Source organism: Schistocerca nitens, chromosome 6 (genome assembly GCF_023898315.1).
Source record: "Schistocerca nitens isolate TAMUIC-IGC-003100 chromosome 6, iqSchNite1.1, whole genome shotgun sequence".
NCBI lineage: Eukaryota > Metazoa > Arthropoda > Insecta > Orthoptera > Acrididae > Schistocerca > Schistocerca nitens.
This window is the reverse complement of record NC_064619.1, coordinates 177,761,740-177,786,251: the sequence shown is the minus strand read 5'-3', so window position 1 is coordinate 177,786,251 and position 24,512 is coordinate 177,761,740. Positions and strand designations below refer to the sequence as shown.

General features: G+C 39.1%; 2 protein-coding genes across 7 annotated transcripts in view; one reads left to right on the top strand and one right to left on the bottom strand.

The window, feature by feature from the left end:
• Positions 1-24,512, bottom strand: part of LOC126262577 (tubulin beta chain-like) — a 309,685-nt gene that overhangs the window by 198,179 nt on the left and 86,994 nt on the right. The window lies entirely within an intron of this gene.
• Positions 5,839-24,512, top strand: part of LOC126262575 (methyltransferase-like protein 25B) — a 112,805-nt gene continuing 94,131 nt past the window's right edge. The window contains exons 1-7 of one of the 6 annotated variants that reach the window (XM_049959295.1): positions 5,896-6,033; positions 6,538-6,875; positions 10,904-11,032; positions 11,130-11,245; positions 11,364-11,649; positions 11,767-11,915; positions 18,198-18,327. In XM_049959295.1, the coding sequence (XP_049815252.1) occupies positions 6,822-6,875; positions 10,904-11,032; positions 11,130-11,245; positions 11,364-11,649; positions 11,767-11,915; positions 18,198-18,327 (864 nt within the window). In that variant the 5' untranslated portion in view covers positions 5,896-6,033; positions 6,538-6,821. The other 5 variants (XM_049959301.1, XM_049959296.1, XM_049959297.1 and 2 more) reach the window with 5 other exon arrangements.

Below are 24,512 nucleotides of genomic sequence, written 5' to 3'. Positions count from 1 at the left end.
TAAAAATCCAAGAGCATGTTTATTAAATCTTAAGTCAACAATTCAAATAATAAAATAAAAATTACTTGGAAGGCGGTCAGAAGGGGGATAGGAAAATTAAAGAAGATACAGACAGTATCGAACTGCATCATACCTAGGTCATGGTAGATGAATGTGAAGTAGTTACCAATATCTTCAATAAACATTTTTGACAGTAGCAGATCAAAATGGTTGTAAAGGGTTTATAGTTGAAGCCATGGGTCTTCTACAAAAATCAGTGCAAACACAATTAGTCAGATACATGTGCCCTAATAACAACTGAAGAGATTGCAGAGGTAATAAGGCAAATGAAAAATAAAAATTCCATGGCTATGGGTAGTATATCTATCAAAGTATTGAAGCACTGGTGCAGATTTATTCTTGGTGTTCTCTGTCACATCTTTAATGAGTCCATAAATCAAGTCACTGTCTCTAATAGTATCATATATATAATTGTGAAACCACTGTTTAAAAAAGGTGATGAAGCTGACATTTCCAACTACTAGTCAATTTCATTGTTGACAAGTCACTTTGAAATTCTAGGGAAAGTAATGTTCAAGGAAATCCTAGATTATCTTAATAAAAATAAAATCCTTAGTAAAAATCAGTTTGGATTCCAGAAGGGTACTTCAACTGAACACGCCATTTCTCATTTGTCAAGCAACTCGTTGAATCGATAAACAAAAAAATGTCACGAGTTGGAATCTTCTGTAAACTGTCTAAAGCAATCGACTGTGTAGCTCACAAAATTCTACTTACAAAGAATGAGCACTATGGTTTCACTGATGAAGTAAGGATGTAGCTCGAGTCATATCTAGAAGACATAAGGCAGAAGATAGTATTGAACAGTTCTACGATGGCACCTACCTGCTCTGACCGAGGTACAGTAAAACGTGGAGTGCCACAGGGTTCGGTGCTTGGTCCCTTACTTTTTCTCATCTTTATCAATGATCTGCCACGCTGTATGACACAAAAAGCTGTCTGGGTGGCGCAGTGGTTAACGCAACTGCTTAGTAAGCAGGAGATCCTGGTTTCGAGACCCCATCTGGCACACATTTTCACTCGCTACTGCTGACTCCCCACAAAGTCACAAGGCAGCCGCTATCATTAGTTCCTTCCCCTTCCTTTCCTTTTGTGTGTGTGTGTGTGTGTGTGTTTTTGTGTGAAGTGTTATGAAATAATGTGTGTATAGTGTGTGCAGTGACTGATAGTGAGATTGAGTGAACAGTGTGGATATTACATTATTTAATAAGTTATTTGAAAAAAGTATTGTATACCAGGAGTAAATCTCATGATTGTCTCTACCTAGAAGTCTGTAAATATATGTGTACACGAATTAGCTTATTGTAAATTGGTCTAAACTTGTAAATACTTTGACATGTCCTATATACTTGTAAAAAGTGATCTATGGATGAATAAAGGGCCGGACGTGGTGGTCTAGCGGTTCTGGCGCTGCAGTCCGGAACCGCGGGACTGCTACGGTCGCGGGTTCGAATCCTGCCTCGGGCATGGGTGTGTGTGATGTCCTTAGGTTAGTTAGGTTTAAGTAGTTCTGAGTTCTAGGGGACTTATGACCTAAGATGTTGAGTCCCATAGTGCTCAGAGCCATTTGAACCATTTTTTTGATGAATAAAGCTACTACTACTACATTTCACCCTGTTCTGATGACATAAGCATTATGATTGATAAAACACCCAACTGCAGTATAAAGAACACTGTGACCACTGTATTCAAAGGAGCTCTGGATTGGTTCACTTCAAATGGTCTGACATACAAGGCTCAACTCATTCAGTTTCAACCAGAAAATAAAAACAGGAATATATTGAAATAAGATGTGGTGACAAAGAAATATTGAGAGCTGAGTCTTCTAAATTCATGGGATTACACATAAACAACAATCTATAGTAGTCAGGTCACATCAACAACCTATGTAAAAGGCTGAATTCTGCAGCATTTGCCATTCGCTCAGTCTCATCTGTTTGTAGCTTGTAAACAATTAAATCTGCATACATCGGATATTTACATTCACTTATGACATATGGCATCATATTTTGGGGTAACCAGTCACGAGCCAAATAAAGTCTGTATTGCACAGAAAAGTCATCAGAATTATGGCTAGAGAGCACCCCAGATGATCTTGTAGAAATTTATTCAAACAGCTTGGGATCCTCATCATGCCATCTCAGTACTTTTTTCACTAATGATCTTTGTGAACAATAATCATACAATTTACGAAACAAACATTGAGTATCTTGATCATGATTCAAGAAGTAAACAAGACCTTCACAAAGTAAAAAGATCTCAGCGTGGTACAGAAAGGAGTATATTATTCAGGCATAAAGTATACAATAAACTTCCATTTCGTGTTGAATCAGTCATTGGGGATATGACTAAATTCAAAAATCAACTGAAACTTTATCTTTTGAATAGTTCTTTCTATTCTTTACAGCAATTTTCTGACAGTATGTAACAATTAGTAAAATGTGTTTAATTTTAAACATTCCTATAAGAATTGACTATGTAGCACTGGCATATCATTTGATGCCAGAATGCTTTTTAGATGTATTAGTATTTAAGACTAATAATTTGTTTGTGCAATTGTTATTACTACTATAATCTCTGTTGTTTAAACACTTGAACCTCTTGTATCTGTTTACATGTCATTTCGTTTGTCAACCTCATGACCATTTATATATGGTTATTATTGTAATTATGTGACACGTTCTACATCCTAGCAATATATTTGCATCAAGGATCTATGGAACACGAAAATAAATAAATGATTTAATCAGCATGGCCATTGTTTCTCTTCAGTTACATGAGGCGTAAACGGCTTCTGTGTGATATTTCTACTTATCCTTCAGTATACAAGAAGCCACTCCATCAATGTTAGCCGAATTTTTTAGAAACAAGACGAAACGTGACAGCTCAAGCTCGTTTCAAAACCAGTTGCGTTTACATGGGGGCGAAAATGGATTACGGAAGTGGAAAATCGAAGACAAGAAGAGGATTTTCAGAATCGATTCTAAAGTGTTTACACGAACCACCCAAAAGTAGTATTGAGCCGGTTTGTGGAGCCACATGGAAACGTGTTAACCCTTAACTGCTCTAGTGGGGTCCCGGAGAACCCCAGACGATAGAATACAATACATAGTACATGAACGGAACAACAGATGGCACCTGTGTTCTAGATAATCCTCAGTGAAGCGCTGCCTTTTAGCGCGGAGTGTTGAATGCGGTGGAGGAGGAGTAGGAGGAGGAGATTAGTGTTTAACGTCCCGTCGACAACTAGGTCATTAGAGACGGAGTGCAAGCTCGGGTGAGGAAAGGATGGGGAAGGAAATCGGCCGTGCCCTTTCAAAGGAACCATCCCGGCATTTGCCTGTAGCGATTTAGGGAAACCACAGAAAACCTAAATCAGGATAGCTGGAGACGGGATTGAACCGTCGTCCTGCCGAATGCGAGTCCAGTGTGCTAACCACTGCGCCACCTCGCTTGGTGTTGAATGCGGTGTTTCCAGTATTATTGTGTGAGATAAAGAAAAAGAGGTCTCAGAATACCCCTCCAGAGTATTAATGTAAGTTGTTTTTAACTATCTCAATTAGTGTTTTACGTGACTGAAATCTTAGAGTACTTCAAAAACAGCACACTTTACATGATAACGTTAATTGTTAAGGTTATGTGAGTAGGAATGCATTATTTTTCAGAATGACAGATGACGAGTTGGAAAGAATAGTGAATGATCCTGCGTTTTTGCAATCTGATGAGGAAACCACAGCAGATGAGGATGAATTTATACTAAGTGATCATGATTCCACCTCTGAAGCTACATCAGAAAGTAGTTGTGAAGAATCAGATGAAGAGGCGTGTATTAGACCTTCTGCTGACAAATATTTTTTTTGGAAACAAGCAGTGCTACAAGTGGTCAAAAGAAGCTCCTCCTACAACTCGTACCTGTGCTCACAATATAATTAGTCATCTTCCAGGTGGTAAACGTGAAGCAAAAACGATTGATTCAACTGACATATTATCTGCTTGGGAACTGTTCATTAGTGAAGATTTATTGCAACTAATACTCACCAATACAAATGTCAAGATACATGATATGTCAAACAAATACAGAGCTCCTAAGCCAGCGTTCATAAAGCTGCTAGATATAATAGAACTGAGAGCATTTCTGGGTCTGCTTTATTTATCTGGAGTAATGAAATCCAATCACGAAAATGTTGTTGGAGTTTTTGATAATGATGGAACTGGTCGTGATGTGTTTCGAGCCACTATGAGCGTTCAGAGATTTTTATTCATTTTGTCTTGTTTGCGATTCGATTGTGCTGCTACAAGAGATGCTAGGAAGGCTGATGACAGACTTGCAGCTATTAGAGATGTGTGGGAACTCTTTATAGACAAATGTCAAAAGTATTATACTCCAGGAGCTCACGTGACAATCGATGAAATGTTAGTACCCTTTCGTGGTAGGTGCAAATTTCGCATGTATATGCCCAAGAAGCCAGCCAAATACGGCCTCAAAGTTATGTGCCTTTGTGACTCACAAACATTCTGTTCATGCAATGCATTTGTTTACACAGGAAAAGGGACAAATAAAAGTACATTATCAATCCCAACACAGGATGTTTTGAAATTAATAACACCAATTGAGGGAAGCAATAGATATGTGACAGTAGACAATTGGTTCATGTCACTGGAGCTCTGTGATCAACTAAAGCCAAAAAGTTGACTGTCTTAGGAACTCTAAAGCAAAATAAACCACCAGATCCCAGAAGAATTCAAACCAAACAGAAAGCGCCCAGTAGAATCTGCATTATTTGGGCATAACTAAGGAAAGACGATTTGTTCTTATGTTCCTCGGAAAGGTCGAGCTGTTGTGTTGCTTTCATCTATGCATCACGATCAGAAAATTAGTACTCAAAAGAAAAAACCTGAAATGATCATTGATTACGATGCCACAAAAGGAGGAGTGGACGCACTGGACCAAATGTGCGCCAGCTATTTGTTATCACGGCGAACACACAGATGGCCAATGTCTGTATTTTATGCCATTCTAAACATAGTAGGAGTCAATGGTGCTGTCTTGCTTCAGTGCACCAAAGAACTTGTTGAAGCGAATGATATGAAAAGAAGAGAATTGCTACAAAAGCTTGGAATAGATTTAGTAAAGCCCCATATACAACGTCTAGATGTCCGACCCCTTTCTCGTGAACTGAGAGACGTTGTTTTTAAACTTGGTGGTACTTACCTGTACATCTTCTGAGCCAGAACCCATGAGGAAAGCAAGAAGCTACATGTGCGCAAGAAATGTGGACAAGAATACCAAAATAGTGTGTGAAAAATGCTCAAAACATGTTTGCCCCAACCACAGATTTTCAGTGTGCCAAAATTGTTTGTAACCATATCTCAAATATGTAAAAATGTTTATAATATTCAGTGCAATTCAAAATAAAATTTCCTTAAATTACAGTTTCGTTTTTCTTATTAGGGTACTCCGAGACCCCACTAGAGTATTAGTGTATGAGCATTTCACTAGAAAGGGTTAAATGAGATGTACCCTCTGACTTGCACTTCACAGCGGTTTGTGGAGTATACAGCAGATGTAGATAGATGTAGAAGACTCGATGCAACCACGAAACTTGACAAATGTACTGGATGACTTAGTATGACGTCAATTCCACTTCGAGTGGAGTTTCATCTCCCATTTCTTTCGCTGCCAATGCCGCTGTCGAAATTTTTACAATATCTTTGGTCGAAATTCATCGTGGATGTGATGTGTTTGGTTTGCTGATGCCAGTGATCTCTACTGGCTGATTCTAATGCCAAAGCCAAAGAGGTTGTGTTGCTGTTTTGAATTGAGTACGATGTAAACAGTGAGATGTTGCTGTTGTTTTTCGTGTATGGTGATCATCCCTGAGGCAGAAATTTGTTTGACAACAATGAAAATGCGTAATCTCAGTAGAGTTTGAAGACAACAGTTATTATGTGTAATGACACTGTTATCGTAAGGTATAAATATGAACGCTATTGCCGCTTTTGGAGATTCGATCACAACAGTGTTTATTACGCTATTTTAATAAAGAAAAATTACACTTTACATGAAATGATGCGTAGCGTGTTACTTAGGTACGACGCGTCTCAACTTCATTCAGTGTAGAAGTGGTGTGCGGATAAACATGTTGGTTGCCAGTGAACGAAAACATATTTTTTAAAGATACTTGTTTCCGCAAATTTTCAGCGAGTTGCAACTGCAGTGTATAATTTCCACCTCGCGGTAAACTGGTGTAAATGCTGGAAGCTTTTCTTTCAGTCCCTACAACCAGTAGGAATACATTTAGGACGTTGTTTAGAATAATCACAAATGTTTTACTTACAATTGAAGGAAAACCAAGTTTATATTTCTTGTATTGCCAAGGGAGGAAGATTGGGTTCTGTCAGAGCTTATAATAATAATATTAATATGGAGACGCGTTTTGTAGAATCCGCATTAACGTGATGACTCTATCCTTGCAGAGAATAATCACATGGAGAACGTCTGGAAGTGTGACTACCCAAACAATTCGCTTTTACAAGTCAGGGTTACAAAATGTTAAGCTGTCACATACATAGCGAACTAGATAGAGGTTTAACTTGTTTGTGAAAGTACTGGGTCAACGATGAGTTTCTCGTGACCATTGTATTGGACGCTGGGTTGTGTTTTTTTTGCGCCATGGAACCTTTAACAGCCCATCAGTAATTGTTGCAAACACTGCTCATCAAGAATAGTCATCGTTTATCTAAGGACTCTTTCTCGTAAAATGGAGGAGCCTGGTGATGACACCTTGAACTTCGTCAACGTTATTGTTGTGATCGTAAGTCAAATGATTGCTTATGTGGGCATTAAGAAATAACGCACCAATAGAGATATTCAGATCTGTAACGTAATACGCGGTCGTGGTTGGTTGAAAGACGACAGTGTATTGTGAGTAGGCGAGGTGGTATCGAACGCTTTAGTTAATTCGACGGCGTCCACTAACACGGAAGACGTTCGATAAGAAATGACTTACTGTAAAAGGATGACGGGTCACCAACAAAACGAAAACATTAACAGAAAGAAAACTGATGACCTCTCGGATCTTCTACCGTAATAAGGTTTTTTTATCGATGATTATCCAGTTTTTATCGTCTTCAGACGTACGTAAAACGTGAAAATACCCGATATCCGTGGGGAGATAGGGGTCTACATCAGAGATGTAAATGTAACTCAGGAATGCACAAAAAATATGACATTCATCGACATCAAAAACTTGCAATCAAATTGGCATCCTACAGCCTAAACTACGTCTTTGTCTGTGCAACATCCTATCACCACAACTTTCACCAACTCACAAACAAACATTCTCATCTAATTTAACTTAGACTTCAGGCTTTGGTGCAGTTCATTTTAGCAGCACAACCTCCATTGAAAGTCGTGCCAACTGTATTGTCACTGGTCAGAGCAGAACAGCACTATCTCAATCATCAATACACTCATGGCCGGCCGCGGTGGTCTCGCGGTTCTAGGCGCGCAGTCCGGAACCGTGCGACTGCTACGGTCGCAGGTTCGAATCCTGCCTCGGGCATGGATGTGTGTGATGTCCTTAGGTTAGTTAGGTTTAAGTAGTTCTAAGTTCTAGGGGACTGATAACCACAGCAGTTGAGTCCCATAGTGCTCAGAGCCATTTGAAGCCAATACACTCATGATCCCCACTATGTGTGGGAAATAACATGATTTAGGCCACCATCCTCAGTGACCTAGATAAGTTACAAAAGGTTGCTATGATTGTGCCGTACAGCATAGGAAGATGGTGATTTTGGCATTGTGGCTCTCAAAGTTTTCATTCCTGTCATCTGTGCTGTTTGTGCTTTGGTATGAGCTCGTTGTATAGGCCATGAGTGGCAGTGCTAGAGTTTCCAAGTTGTTGGGGGGGGGGGGGTTATTTGTCCTCCCATCTCTATTTGGGAGAAAACTAACTACACTAGCATAAATTCTGTTTTTACCTGCAGTTGCTCCTTCTTGGAAGGTAAGCTTACAAAGAGATTAATTCTGTTAATTTCCTTATTTACTGGACAACATTTGATTGTGGTACTGTGATCATCTGCAAAGCCCGTATCAGGTCGTACTTAAGCACTATTTGCTGCTATATTCCAACCTCAGTCAGTTAGAGCATTAAGAGATGGATGGTAAATAGACTTCTACTGGATAATGAACTCTGTTAATATAAACAAAGTGTTGTAGGTGTTAGTAATATCTGAAAGCAAAAAAAAAAGAAAAAAACTGGTAATGGCCTTTTTACCTCTTTGTCATGCATATTTCTCAGTTTACTAAATCACCTGACTGCTACTGTGTCACATGTTATTTCAGTTAACAATTCTTCCTTCATTATTCATGTTTCTGAGCAGTTGACTATCATCATCATTCAGCAGTTCCTGCTCTATGTGCAGCCACTATACACCAGTATGACTATAGGCCTGAAGATGATCACGTGATGATTGAAACTGTTCACCCTTTAATAAATATGCCTTGCAATTTAGACTCTTATAATTAATTTCTGCATTGCTAATGATATGCTGTGTTTGGTAACAAAGGGCTACGGACTGTAGGCCTTCAAATTTTCTTTGTTTAAAGAAGAATTTTGGGGTCGACAGAAGCGTCCGATCCCACACCTCGGCTTTGACCCGTGACGTAAGGGTGTTGTGTGTGACGTCATGACGACGCGGAGTTTGGTTTGAGTGTGGCTGTCTCCAGTTCTGTTTTATCTTATTTTATTTACTTTTCTGATCTGTTCGTTCTATCTCGTGAGATTTTTTTTTAAATTTAAAAACTCTTATTATTTATTTTAATTATCTGTTTCCTCCAATTTCTGTTTTAGTTTATTATATTTATCTTTCTGATCTGTTCGTTCTATCCCGTGAGATTTTTTTTTAAAAAGACAAAAAACACTAATCAGCTACTGAAGCATCTTTATCTTCTATGGGTTGCAGGGGTTACGACCCCTGGGGAGGTGGGTGGGTATTCATGCATGGCTGTCTTCACTTACACGTTGTAGCTACGCAAGGCGTCTAAATTTGTTTATATTTAGTTTGCCCCCCACCCAAAACACCCCATTTCCCGCGCTTGTCCCGTTAGTGCCATTAGGCTTCTTGTGGAAAGTGTGTGTGTTTGTTTTTGTTTCCGCCATCTTTGTGACGTCATGGGTCAAAGCAGACGGGCGGGATCGGACGCTTCCGTATTTCCGAATTTTGGACAAGGGCATTTGTGGTTAGCCATGACATAGCTCCAACTTTCATTTGGCTGTAATGTTAATTATGTATTTGAATAATGACTTACAGTCATGCCTAATAAGCTAACTAAGAGCCATAAGGTGCTGCCTGTGTACATACGTGTCCTTACTTTCTGAAACTAAAAAAATATAACCTATGTCGTTAGCTGCCTACAAGTTGGTACTGCAAACACTTACACTTTGTTGAGATGAGACTCTATGGTGTGTTGGTTCGCATCGATACGTAGCAGTTGAATCATCCCTCTGTCATGCTGATTCGTTGTTGTCCTTGCAAGTTCTTCGTGTCTATAGCTGTCACAGTTTGAACATGCCGCATTTGGTGTGTCATCTCTCCAGTCACTTCATAATTGGTTCTTGCGACATTTCTGTATCAACTGCTACACTACATAGTTGATTCTGCAGTGTTGGTGCAGTATTGATGCTACAGTCATCACTGTACATAGTCATCATGAGCACGGACCAAAAAAATGTATCACTTTGCTACTGTCAAATCAGTCGAAATTTATCAAATTATGATGAGTTATGTGTGTCATTGAATTGTTAGGGAACTCATGGCTCTTGTAAACATTTTTAATAAGAAGCTGGGCTGTTATGCAACAGGCACTCATACAGGGTGAACATTAATAAAACTGATAAATTGCAGGGGCGGATTCCTGACAAGAAATGGAGGAAAAAAGGTCCAATGAACATTTGTTCAGAAATGGACAGTGCCTGTGCAACAACAACAAATCATCCCGGAACACAATAAAGAGCTGCATTGCATCCATGTCACAACAGACATTGCATTCACCTAACAACAGATGTTGAAAATGGCCTCCTTGGTAGCGATTGTCATGCAGGATACATAAAATTGTACTTTGACTGACACCATGTTGGTGGGCCACTTGTCTGGAGCTTGTACTAGTGTTCCCCTCAATATCCTTTACAACCTTGTCCTCCAAGTCTTATGTACGCACAATCCAGCACCTTCCTGCACGTTCATTTGTCTGAAAGGACCCGTGATCACACAAACGCCCAAAAAGGGCTTGAGGTGTTGTATGATGTGGTTGGTGTCTGTGATGGTACTTGTTTTAGTATAGCTGTGCTGCCTCTTAACAGTTTCCATCTTCATGGCCATACACGAACACCATCTCGGCTTGTTCCCAACAAGAATACCGGACATTTCTGTTGCTTACAGTATGCTGCATCAATTGCACAGCCTGCAACACACAGGGAACACTCAGCACGTGATCAGAGGAACATTCATTTGTTAGTCCACATGCTGTGGCTGTGATGGATTTCCATACACATGTTCATAGGACCTTTTTTTCTTCCATTTCCAGTTAGGAATCCATCCCTGCAGTTTGTTGGTTTTATTAATGTTCACTCTGTATATAGCCTTAATTGATAGTTACTTTGACTTTGTTGTGATGAACAATTTCTGTACTTAAGGAAAGAAAAGAGGTGAGTCTGTACTGCCAGATAGAAAAGAAAAATACATGGCACATACAATTGAGTTAAACAAGAAACCTTTGTTCTTTGTTCTTACATATGAACTACAAAAATAGTTATGTCTGACTAAATTATTTGTTTTTTAGAACAGTTTGGTAATACACTGGAGCCTCGTGATGGAGACTTGCAAAGAATGCAGTAGATTACAACAAAGAATTGATGTTTCCCTTACTATTACTGAAATGTATTCATGGCTTTTGGATTCATATGTCCTGGTAACATATTTTGAGTACTACTGGAATATTATCATTACAGTCTGAAGAACAGTGTTTTCATATATATACACATGTTAAATTGCTTATATCTTCCCAGGACTATTATGTGGACAAGCACTGGCAAAAACTGCCACCATCTTGGCAAAATACTTTTAAAGATGTTGATCCTCAAGAACTCAGTTCACTAATAAATAATCAAACCAATGAACTGAGGTTAGTGAACAGAATGGTATCAAATTTATTTTGCATGCTATTGTCTGTACCCTGTAATTCTTGTGTTGATGTTTTTGATACTGTCTATTAAAGAATGTCGTGTTTTGTTCACTTACAGGTCCAAGAGACCCTGGCCACTTAGCTTACTGACATTAAGGTACTTGTTAGTGAAACTGCAACTGTCAAGGAAACAAGTGGCAGAAAGTTTTCAAGCACATATTGTATCACACTGTCATGGAAAGAATTGCCATGAACATAGAACTGAAATAAAAGTACCATCTGTTTTAGCACCTACAGCCAAAGTTAATGAAACATCGGGAGAACATCTAATTTCTAAAGTAGATAAAGTCTTGACAAGACATGTTAAACCAAAAAAGCAGTATGAAATAAATTCGATGGCAAAGGTAATGACTGTATTGTGATGCACATAATATTCATATTGCATTAAAGTTAGTTTATGGATTACATGCCTCTAAACTTCACGTGTTTTAATATATTCTACCTCCATCTCTTGTCGACAGGTAACTGCGCAAGCAGCTGAACATTGTGATGTGAAGTTGATTGTGGACGTCGGATCAGGACTGGGACATTTGTCACGAATGCTGGCATACAAATATGGGCTTCAGGTGTGCTGTATAGAAGCTCAAGGTAACCTTCTGGAACAAGCAAGGTTGGTTTTTTCCCTGTACAAGGGTAAGGGAGAAAGATAAAGAACAGGGGAGGTGGCAGTATGTTCCCAACTTTCACTTGGCTGTTTAATTTTGAAACATAATGATAAACTACAGACAGGATTTGGTCAAAATATGTCAGGGTTTAGTGTACTGCACCTACCAGTTGCAGTTGGCAACCCTGACCAAATGTGTGTTGTATGCTTCAAATTTTTACATTGCTGAATAGGAGCAAATCATAAAATTTTGTGTGGCTTGGAGCATTGGCCTGCATTGACACAAATTACGATGATGGGAACCATTATCCGAATCAGTTTTGTCATGGAGTTTCAACAGCATTGTGACAGAACAGTAATGATAGCCATGTGGCATTACCTGAGAGGAACAGTATTCTCAGGTGGGTGAGACAGTGGAGGGCAACTGGTAGTGTTTAGGATGGGCAGTCACCAGATTGGGGAAGAAGTGATTGAACATGTGAGAACCTAAAATGAGTGTGCATATCACTCAAATACTGTACCATTTAGCATAGTGAAATTTACAAATGCCCCATCACAATGTTCATTGGGTCACGTATTTGATGTTTCATTTATACAAACTCCAGGTGGTTCAAACGTTGAAAGACATTGCTAGACAAAACTGACTCACCAACTGCACTGACTGACTTGCACTGATTTATTGAGAAACACCGTTTCTCCAGCAACTGCTGATGTCTGGTGAAGCAGCCTTTTTAATTTCTGTATATTTTAAAAAGAATGATGCCGTACATGTTGTAACAATGAATGCCAAATGCTACTGCAAAATGTTGTCGCATTTCCTCATGCCAGAACTGCAGGCAAGTGGATTCCTGAATAACATATGGTTTCCATGTGTTGGTACTAGGTTCCTGCAGCACACCAAAGTTTGGCTATACTTCGCCAAACATTTCCAAATTGTATGATTTATTGCTTTGACACTGTGATGTACCCATTCCACTCCCCAGATTTAACATCTCCGGATTATTTCCTCTCAGGTTAGCTGAAGGAAAGAGTCTTTGCCAGTTGTTTCCAGACAGCTGACAAATCTAAGATTGCCCTCTACTATGAAATAAGCACCATTCAATGGGCTATGTTAAGACATGTTGTGGAAGCCTACCCACGACATCTTCAGCAGTGCATCCATACAAATAAAGATATTTAGGGCGAAGTGATTGTCAAGGTTTAGTGAGGCCTACCAGTATGTTTTACATACTACAGGAAGTGCCAATTTATGTTCCTGTATTTCATAATAATGTTAAGTCACTACTTGAATTCACAATGTTTCACTTATGATTTGGTAGATTCAGTATGCACCAATCTGTATGGAAGTCTGTGATAACAATATTCAAAGAAAACTTCTCACATACTGCTGATGGGAATTTTGAAACGTTCCACATAGCAGGGGATGATGTTCATACATCAGTCTATTACTTGGGGTGATAGCAGTTGTATGTGAATAATTATATTGTGAAACTGTGTTATGGCAACCTCTCAGACTTCAAAACAGGCATGGATGTTGAAACTCATCTTGCCAGAGCCTCAGTAATGAAAATGGTGACCATTATTGGTTTCAGGAAAAGTACCATGTGGACTATAATGTCAGCCTCTGTCAAATAAGGAAAAAAATCATCAAAAACTACAACAGTCTAATTGTGACAGAAGGGCTCTGAAGTGGATTATGGCCAGTTAACTCATTAGAGCAGCATCCCAGGTAACATTTGAAAAGAAGACACAACTACAGGAAGCTGTATCATCCAAAGTTATCCAATGTTAAGTGCACGTGGCAAACATTCAGTGTAGAGCAGCTATTTCAGAAGGATTAATTACATCATGCAATGCTTTGAAATGACTAAATACGTGTCATAATTGTACAAACATGAGACAGTGATGGGAGAATGCCAGCCGCTTGTACGACTTGTTCTCCACATTATTCCTGACCGGTTTGAAGAATACCGACAGAAACCTGTCGTGCTGAATGTGGTTATTGTGCTGTGAAACATATTGCTGTGGGGTGCGATATTTCTCTATAGGCTGAACACAGTTCATTTATTGAATCTACATGTTATATCATAGCATAATGACAATATTCTGGGAAACCATCCTCGTGTAACACAGCAGACCATCAAGCTCCCAACAACTTGTCTTGGATTGTTTGAGACTGGTTTAATAAACACAGTAACAAAGTACACCACCTTGTGTTGCTTTCTCATTCCCATGATCTTATTTTAATTGCACTTTTGTGGCATATTCTGGAGGACAAATTGCACATTAGACATATTTTTCTAGGCAGCCTTCCTATGTTAGTGACCTTTTTGTGGAGGGAGTGCATAGTCAAGTGATTGTTGTGCAAGATTTATATTTGTCCATCCACATACATAAGCCGTAATTCTTACCAAAGAAAGACCAGCAGCCTTATAAATATTTTCCCTCTTTTTCACAGATGGCCATAGAAAACCATTGTTTATTAATGTGATAATCTTGCATGGAACCACTGGACCCACCCAATATGTGTGAGTGACAGTTTGATGTTTCAGTGATAAATATTTTAGGTTAGTTAGAGTTTTCTGTCCCTTAAATTCAGTGATGAACCAAAATATTGTGAACCCTGCCCACTGTGAGACTGAATGCAGCCTGGTGGCATTGCAGGCATATAACGCATTACGGAAAGCTTATAAGCAAAGCAGAGATGAATGGAGATTCTAGTGTCAAAACAGGCCACAAATGGGAAAATTTACTGACATAAGGGCTTTGACAAAGGGAAAATTGTTATGCTGTTTTTCCTGGGAATGAAGATGTGAAAAAAATTGGCTCTGTTCATGTGCTAATGTCATGAGCCCCTACAGAAAGTGGTTGAAGAATGGTGAAACCATGAGTAGGCGACAGAGTGTGGGACTTCCGGAGTCTTACCCTCTCTGTAAAGCAGGATAAGATTTGTAGCAGATCTGATAACAGAGTGTAATACTGTTTCAGGCACAAGTATTTTTGAACACAACATTCAGCACATATTGTTGAGGCTCAGCGGCAGACAGCTTACTTTCCCATGTTGGTCCAACAACATCATCAGTTGCAATTGCAGTGGCCACAGGATCATCATGATTGACTGTGGATCTGTGAAAACATGCCTGGTCGTTTGAGTAATATTTCTTGTTACACTGGGCTGATGATCTTGTCCGGATACTGCATTATCTTGATGAATGTGGCTGTTTGAGACATGCAGAGTACCACTGATACTGGCCAATGGAGGCAGCATTATACTATGGCGGGATTTACCTGTGCTTCCTCGACCTGTGGTAGCAGTTGAAAGCAGCGTAACAGCTGTGAACTATGTGAACTTTATTGCAGACACCTCCAATCCTTCATGTTTGATGTCTTCACTGCTGGTGATGGCATCTTCCAACAGGATAACTGTCCATATCACAAGACAAGAAATGTGTTACAGTGATTTGAAGTGCATGATAGTGAACTCACATTAATGTCTTGGTCAACATCTTTGGCTTATGTGAACCTGATGGCACATATCTGGGACACTTTCAGGCCCCAGCTCTACACCCATAAACTTTCAGCACAATTTGCAGGAATTGTGTGACCTGGTGGAACACACCTCTGGAAATCTACAAGTTTGTTGAATACATGCAATGCAGAAATGCTGTAATTCACTGTGAATATGGACCATCACTTTATTAAGCAGATAGTCATAATTTTTGGCACATCAGTGTGTGTTCCTCCATCTTTCTGGGGCAGTATTACGATTTTGATAAGTTCTGTGTGATCCAATTGACACTTATAAATGTAGCTGATTTTCAGGGAATTTCGGCATGCAAAACTTTCTGAAAGTTTTTGTAAACACCTGCTGCGATATGGTCTGTGCTAGAACTACTGCGGAAATGTATTCATACAACAAATTTTTCCATTGATGTTCAGGTTCTATCATCCATTGTTTGAGAAATATTCCAATGAATATTTAATTTATTTGACAGTTTTGTGCTACAGTAGATTTCTTCATAATTTTTGTATAGCTGAATAACTTCCATGTGCAATGAACATTTTTGGTAGTAATCCAAAGAAAGTATTGCTTCTCTACATTACAGGATACTTGATATACCAAATATGTAGACAAAATGGATAACTATTAGTCATTCATTCTTTACTGTTATTTCAATGATTACGGGAATCTTCATGTTCTCTTTTTTTCTCTGTGCTTTGCTAATATTTGACTACGGTGGTTTGTCTGATAGTAATGTGATTTGTAGCAAGCCTTACCTCAGTTGCAACATTCTGTTTGAGGTGCCATACTGCCTATTTCGCTCAACTGTTGATGACCACAATATGTTGTATCTGTGGTGTATGACCAAAGGTGACACCTCTATTTAGTCCAAAGATAGCTCCTTTGTCAAGATTCGTGTTTAACACGTTGATGTCTGTCTGTAGTATCTTGTTAGGCAACACTCACAGTTGTTACTATGCAGTTTGCTCTAATTTATTTGTTTGTTTCACTGTAGTTTTGCTGAGATTAGCTCTTTGATGGACTGCTGTGGCCAAATCGGCCCATTCTGTTGAAAGGTGAGGTGGTCGCAGATAGGAAGATGTAGCAATTATATAAACAGTGGGCATTAACATCCACTTCACATTATTTATGCCATATTCTTGCTTTAGCAATTGATAGGCTAGTCTTCTTAATCACCATCTGATGGGATTCTGTCATTAAGGAAGCTATTGAGATCGGAATGAACACCAATAATGTTAACAGGGACAGTAGCTGTACCCTCACTGGTGCATGGAAGTGGTGCTTGATGCTGAAAGGCTCTAAGGAAATAAGCATAGTACCATAAACAAAATCAACATTGCTAACAATGTTCTTCCTTCATAGACTGATATAATCAGTGATACCATATTGTAGTTCCATGACTTCGTGACATCTTCATGACATAGTTTGGCAAACTAACTAAAGCACCATACGGCCTACAGATAACTCCTGATGATGATGACGGAGGAAGACATTCATCCACAGACAGATAGTGGACTGCAGATCCAGCTTATGAATCATCTTTTTCAGGCTGATCATTTGTGCACCAGTATATTGTGCTGGTGGGCAGTGAGATTATTTTTTGTCATTGGGATACTGTGCTGCATTACAGTAACTGATTCATTAGCTGAGACTTTTGTGCACTCAACTCAGTATTAAAAAGCAAGTACTAATCCAGAAGAAAGACAGATTTATGTATAGTGATAGCAGACATTCAAAGTCTTTATTGGAAAATGGTGAACAAAGATATAAAGCAACAGGAAATAAGCATAGTACCATAAACAAAATCAAAGTAGCTAACAATGTTCTTCCTTCATAGACAATCAGTGATACCATATGGAATGACTTTGTGATGTTTTGGCAAACTAACTAAAGTACCATATGGCCTATAGATAACTCCTGATGAAGATGACAGAGGAAGTCATTCATCCACAGACAGACAGTGGACTGCAGATCCAACTTACCTGTAAGAATTTTCTTTTGATGCACCTTATTGTCATCAAAATACAAACAGCAAATTTTTACTTTATATACAATATTTTTCTTTTACATTTTCATATTATTGACACTACAAATTTAAGCAGTTTGTTTGCATATATTTTTTTAAGTTACTGCTACCTCAACCTTGCAAAATTAACATTCAGTATCAGTAAAGTGTAGATCTCACTGCAAATTGCAAAGCTAGACTAGTTAGTCTTTTCGTATATATTATTATATTCCAGATGTAGTCCTTAAAAACAGACTTAGTGAAACAGCACAGTGGTGAGATACTGAACTTGTATTCAAAAGTATCTTCATTTAATTTGTCATCTGCCCACCCAGATTGAAGTTTTCCTTTGTTTCGCTTGAAATCATTTAAAGCCAGGATGGATCCTTTGAATGGGTACAATCTGATTTCTTACCCATCCTTCCCCAATTTGAGCCTGTCCTCTGTCTCTAATGACCTTGTGCTCAGTGGTCTCTTTAAGACCTAATTGTCCTTCCTTTTCTTCCTTGAATGCTCAGAATATATTTCAAACCCAACACATCATATAGCAGTGGATCTCATTTAGAAGAAGAAATACATTACTTTGTCACATAATAATGTCTTGTAAATTGTTTCTTGTGCTTCTCTGATTTATAAACTCATTTATTGTCGTCCATGTAGTTTTCATTAAAAGTATTTTTCAATAGTGGTCCATTCCTTATCCCATGATTTTGTTATTTTGATGTATCTTGCACATAGTTGGCTTATTCTTAAATTTCAGGATTTTAGATAATGATACAGAGAAGTACTTGTCAAAATACTTATCGGCCGAAGAAATGAAGAAGTTATGTCGACCAGTGCATATAAATGCTGTCATTGATTCACAATTCACAGCCCTTTCACTCATGAAGGTATTGTTACATTTAACATCATTATGTTTCGCAAATAATAGAAAAGGTGTTATTAACATACATGAAATTTTATATTACTTCATTAAGTCGGAACTGAGGGACGACTGCCAAGTGTTATTAACAAACATGAGAATTTTGTATTACTTTATTAATTCAGAACTGAGGGTACCATTACTAGGTAAAATAAATGCATAAATATAAAATTAATATGTGCTGGTTTGAAGACAAAAAATTAAGAATAAATTACTTCTGTAATAAAGAAAAAAGAGCGAGAGAAAGAAAGTAAGTAATCAGACTTGTGACTGGTTTGATGCAGCCCACCATTAATCTCCGTCCTGCACCAACCTCTTTGTTTCAGAGTAACACTTGGTACGCTACATCCTCAACTATTTGCTGAATATATTCCAGTCTCTGTCTTCCCCCTACAGTTTTTACCCTCTACTTTCTAGTCTGACAAAACATAGCAAAGTCTGAACTGCCTCTGTGGTGCCTTTACCATTCCTAAAGCCAAACTGCTTGTTATCTAACAGATCTTCAATTTTCCTTTCAATTCTTTGATTCTTGGACGCATGAGATGTCAAGCTGATTGTACAATAGTTTTCATACCTAATGATGAAATCTTCTCAGGTTATAAGCCAAGTCAAGGTATCGTTCTGTGGTAACATATCAGCAAGATTCCTACTTTTCATCTCCATGTGAAATGTTGGGTTTGTGTCCTGTTGGAATCTTTATAGCCAATGGACTGGCAGCACCAGTCACACCTTCCGAAAGGGTGTTGCAAACCATGTTGGGGGGAAGGGGGGGGGGAGGAGTTGCAGTCGATTGTAGTTTGTAGTGGGGGCTTCCTGCATGCTGGCAGGTCCAGGCAATATTCCATCTGTTGTCTTCACTGATTTCATATTGGAGGGTTGTGGTCATATTTTTGTTATTACTGCATTCCGTGTGGTGCTAAATTGGAAACCATTATCTTGGTTGACAAGGTTGTCTTGGACTCATATCTCCGCAGTGTCTTTAAGGATAGAGTCCCACAACCCATTTGTTCTGCACAGCAGCTTTGTTTGTTCAAAATCAAATATATGGTTTTCGTTGAGACTATGTTCTGCCACAGTGAGTTCTCTGTTTGACCTAGGCGAATGCTCCTTACATGTTCTAAGCAGTGCGGCGATCTACATTGCTGCGTATGGTCGACATATTGTTTGCCACACTCCCAGCTGATGCTGTAGACTCCAGGTGTCTGTGTTCCAAGTTTATCCTTCACTCAGCCCAGCATATTCCTGATTGTGGCTGATGAGCAAAAGATGATTTTAATGTTGCTCTTTTCTAATATCCTGGCAGTTTTTGCCATGTGCTGCCCAGCGTACAGAAGGAATGCCGAGCGCTTGGTGTCTTCTTTGCGTGAGTCTTCTCTCTTCTTCTTGCTTGGTTGGGAAGTGTGTGTCATTATGCGTGTCAGAATAGCTGTTCTCATGAAAGATTTGTTTCAAGTGCTGCAATTCGGAAGGTAGACTCTCCATGTTGCGTATGTCTCTTGCTGTGCCCACCAAAGTGGTGAGCATGGATGTACATTGTGCTGGATGGTGGCAGCTATTGGCATTATGGTACAGGTCGGTATGTGTCTTGTTCCTGTAAACAGAATAACCTAACATGCTATCAGCCTTTTCCTTTATCGTGATGTAAAGGAAAGACAGACATCTGTTTTCTTCTGCATCCATGGGACTTTAATATTGTCATGTATGCCATTAAGGTTGTTAAGAAATTCTTGTAAATTTTCTTTGCCATGTGGCCAAATCACGAACATGTCATCCATGTACTGGTAGAACACCTTCGGTGTCAGGCACGCCATTTCGAGAGTCGTTTCTTTGAAGTGTTCCATGTATAGGTTTGTGATACATGGCACCAGGGGCGAATCCATGGCCACTGCATCTATCTGTTGGTAGAATTTACTGCCACTTTGGAAGTACGTGGTAGCGAGTGCGTGGCTGAACAGTTCAGTTGTGGCTTCGTCAAAGAGACCCATTAGTAATGTTAACGGGTCCTCAAGAGGTACCTGTGTGGAGAGGGACATGACATCAAAGTTGACCTGGATGTCACCTTTGTCCAGATGTGTTCCTCAAAGTATCTTCACAAACTCCTTCAAGATTTTGACATGGTGAAGACAATAATGCATGAGAGGCTTCAATAGCTGTCCCAGGTGTTTGACTGTTTTGTAACTCAGTGAATTTATTGTGTCCACAATTGGATGTAGTAGAACTCCCTTCTTGTGTCTCTTTGGTAGTCAGTACAGGCATAATGGTATCAGTTCTCTGGGGTACAGCCTTCTGACCATATCCTTGTCCATTCCTGAGTTGTTGAGCAGTGAGATGGTCTTCCTCATCATCATAGCTGACATAGGATCTTTTTTCATTTGTTTGTAAGCTGGCTCTTGTAAGACAATCTCGTTCTTCTGCCAGTAGTCAACTGACCATAGCACTACCATTGCATTGCCTTTGTCTGCCGCTAGGACGACCGTTCCTTCGTCTTCTCGTAGGTCATGTTGTGCCCTGGTTTCAACCGTGGAGATGTTGGTTTTTGGTGTTTTTGCTTTTTCCAGGACTGCAAGTCTCCCTCTGTTCTCTTTGGATGTTTCAGAGGGAAGCCTCTGGATGGCGTGCTCAGTGCTACTGATGATCTCCCATTTAGGTAATATGGTTAGAACCGGTGCAAAATTTAATCCTTTTGACAGCATGGATGTTGTCTTGTCCAGTTCCTTTCCAATTAAGTTAATAATGGTCTTCGAACCCTTTGTATCAATGTGCTGCAGTTGAGCCCTGGCAGTTGGTGGAAATTGTCTTGTTTTGTGATGGCTTTGCATTTGCAGAATTCGCTGGTTGCTAATGTGTTACCATCTACCCACCCTCATGAGCAAGGTGAGAGTTTGGATGCCAGTTTCAAGTGGCACGTGAGTAGACTATGACCAGTTTTGTCAAGATCACACCTCGTGATGTGTATGTGCTCCAAGTTAGCGTGTAAAATGTGTCTTGTCCTCATCATGTTGATGTGATGATGGAGGTGAGTGAACTGTAGCAGCACATTTTTGTCCTGACATGGTTGCAGGTAGGCTAGTCTGCTGAGCAGGTTTGCTTTCTTGTTATAAAGTTTCTGCAGCATCATGAAGCTGCACTCTTGTCTCCTCCCCATAGAGGTGTGCTATATGTGAATTTAGACATTCTTGGCAAATCTCAATGATGAAGTCTTCTCGAGTTATCAGCAGAGTCAAGGCATCGTTCTGGGGCAAGGTTTTATCAAGTTTTCCTACTTGTTATCTTCACGCGAAGTGTCCAGTTTGTCATGTCCGAGTCTTTATAGCTGCTGGCTCCTCTGCCTCGTCTGTGGTGGTAGCGCCAATCATGCGCCTCCAGAAGGGGTGTTAGGGCCCATGCTGGGGAGAGGGGTGGGGGGGGGGAGTCGCAGCTGGTGATGGTGGGGGGGCTCCCTGCATGCTGATGGGTTCGGCCGCTATTTGATCTGCTGGTTTTGCCGGTTTCGCATTGGAGCATTCTGGCCGTATTTTTGTTATCGCTGCAACATAGACGGTGCTAGGTTGGAAACATCTTATCTTAAGACTAGGTTGTCATGGATTTGTATCACCACAGCCTCTTTAAAGATCGAGCCCCACAGTGTGTTTGCTCTGCACAGCAGCTTTGTTTGTTAAAAATCAAACATATGGTTTTCATTGAGACTGTATTCATGGTGTATATGACCCGGGAGATCTGCAAAAATCCCGGGAATTTTTTCACCCAGGAGAAAACCGGGAATTCTTTAGAATTCCAGGAATTTTTAATTATTTTAGTTTTCATTTTTCATTGTTTTAGTTTTCAGTTAAATTTTTATAACTTCGACTAGTAAGAACCAATACTCTAGCAAAGGATATTACTGTATCTCACCGCTGTAGAGCAATACTGCAGTGATAAAACTTGAACGAGAGAGGAAAGAAATGATGAAAAAGTACTTAAATTGCAAAGGAAATGTGCCATATACAACAAGACACAGCACTCATACAAGCGTCTGCTAACAGCAAAATGAGTCAAAGGCTTTAGGAAGACTGCAGTGCTTCAAAACAAATTGCGTCCGATGAGCATGACGTCACAGCTGCTTACATTAGATTTGTTCGAGCAGTTGCAAGCAAGCTCATGCCCATGCGCATTTCAGTCACATATGAGTAGTATCTTGTCCTACTTCTGGCTACAGAAGTTTAGCAGTTAGCTGTCTAAGCAAGCAGCCAGACTCTACCCAGAAAAATTTTACTGCTGCACCTAAGATGTCAGATTCATGCGTGCGCAACAGGCCCGGATCTAAGGATGGGGGACAAACCAGGGTATCTGCCCCAGGCGGAAATTTCAGGAGGGGCGGAGGGCGCCAAATTCATATTCTTGAAGAATAACACCTTGTTTCACAAAGTACCTAGCATCTAGTGCACATTGGTCAATTGCTTATTCATAAAATTTTGAAACACGTCCCTGTTGGTTTTTGAACATTTTTGAACAAATTCTACATCTACATGAATACTCTGCAAATCACATATAAGTGCCTGGCAGATGGTTCATCAAAGCACCTTCACAATTCTCTATTGTATCAATCTCGTATAGTGCGCGGAAAGAATGAATACCTGTATCTTTCCATACGAGCTCTGATTTCCCTTATTTTATCATGGTGATCATTGCTCCCTATGTAGGTCAGTGTCAACAAAACATTTTCGCATTCGGAGGAGAAAGCTGGTGATTGTAATTTCGTGAGAAGATTCCGTCACAATGAAAAACACCTTTCTTTTAATGATGTCCAACCCAAATCCTGTATCATTTCTGTGACACTCCCTCCCATATTTCGTGACAATACAAAATGTGCTACTTTTCTTTGAACTTTTTTGATGTACTCCGTCAGTCCTCTCTGGTAAGGATCCCACACCATGCAGCAGTATTCTAAAAGAGGATAGACAAGCATAGTGTAGGCAGTCTCCTTAGTAGGTCTCTTACATTTTCTAAGTGTCCTGCCAATAAAACACAGTCTTTGGTTAGCCTTTCCTACATTTTCTATGTGTTCTTTCCAATTTAAGTTGTTCGTAATTGTAATACCTAGGTATTTAGTTAAATTTACGGCTTTTAGGGTAGTCTGACGTATCGTGTAACCAAAGATTAATGAGTCCCTTTTAGCACTCATGTGGATGACCTCACACTTTTCATTATTTAGCATCAACTGCCAGTTTTCGCACCATTCAGATATTTTTTCTAAATCGTTTTGCAGTTTGTTTTGATCTTCTGATGACGGGGCGATAGGAGCTTAGCAGAATAAAGCCGAACGGATGAATTCCAGTCACTGTATATGTGGTTGACTGGGTTAGCAAATGATCTGCGTTATAATTATTAGCGAAATCCATAGAGTCAGATTACCAGAGTGGAAATAAATGACTAACGGGTCATTCCATGTCAAGTCACCCAGGCCTTGACACCAACCATGTCAGATTTTGATGAAACTTGGTACAATTACTTCTTTTATCATCCTGAAAGCACTTGTAAAATTTTTTTGCTCTATCTCTTATAGTTTTTTTTAATAAATTTTTAAAGTTTTTAGATTTGGCTTTGTTTCAGCAGTCGGAAATTGTAACTTAAACGTGTCCTCACAACTAAAAAAATTTGTATATTAAAGAATACTCAAGATATCAGTATGAAATTTTGGAATAAGTTTGTGTATTATATCTAAATGTTAAAAAAAATTACCATAAAGATATATTAAATTCTTCCAAATGAAAAAAAAATTTATAAGTTTTTTCTTTTATTTTATTTATTTTTTTAGCTAACGGATGTTTAGTTTTACAAAAACTGCAATATCTAGAGTCTCAGACCTGATAGAAAGCTCAAATTTGTTTTAAAATACTCTTAATTGTATAGGCTATTAGATAAAAGAAAAATTATGTTGGCTTTTTAACCTGTTTAATAGTTATCTAATTTTTAAAATAATATTAATTATATTTTAAAAATAAAAAATGCCAAGTGACTTAGACACCGAAAATAAGTTTTTGTCTTCTTGGAGTAACAATGTACACTTGGATTTTGTATTATTACTCCTGTGTTTTGAAGTAAAAAATTATTACAGTGTTAAATAGTGCTTGGATAGTATTTTATTAAGTTTATTCGAACTCTCAGTAAGTACTG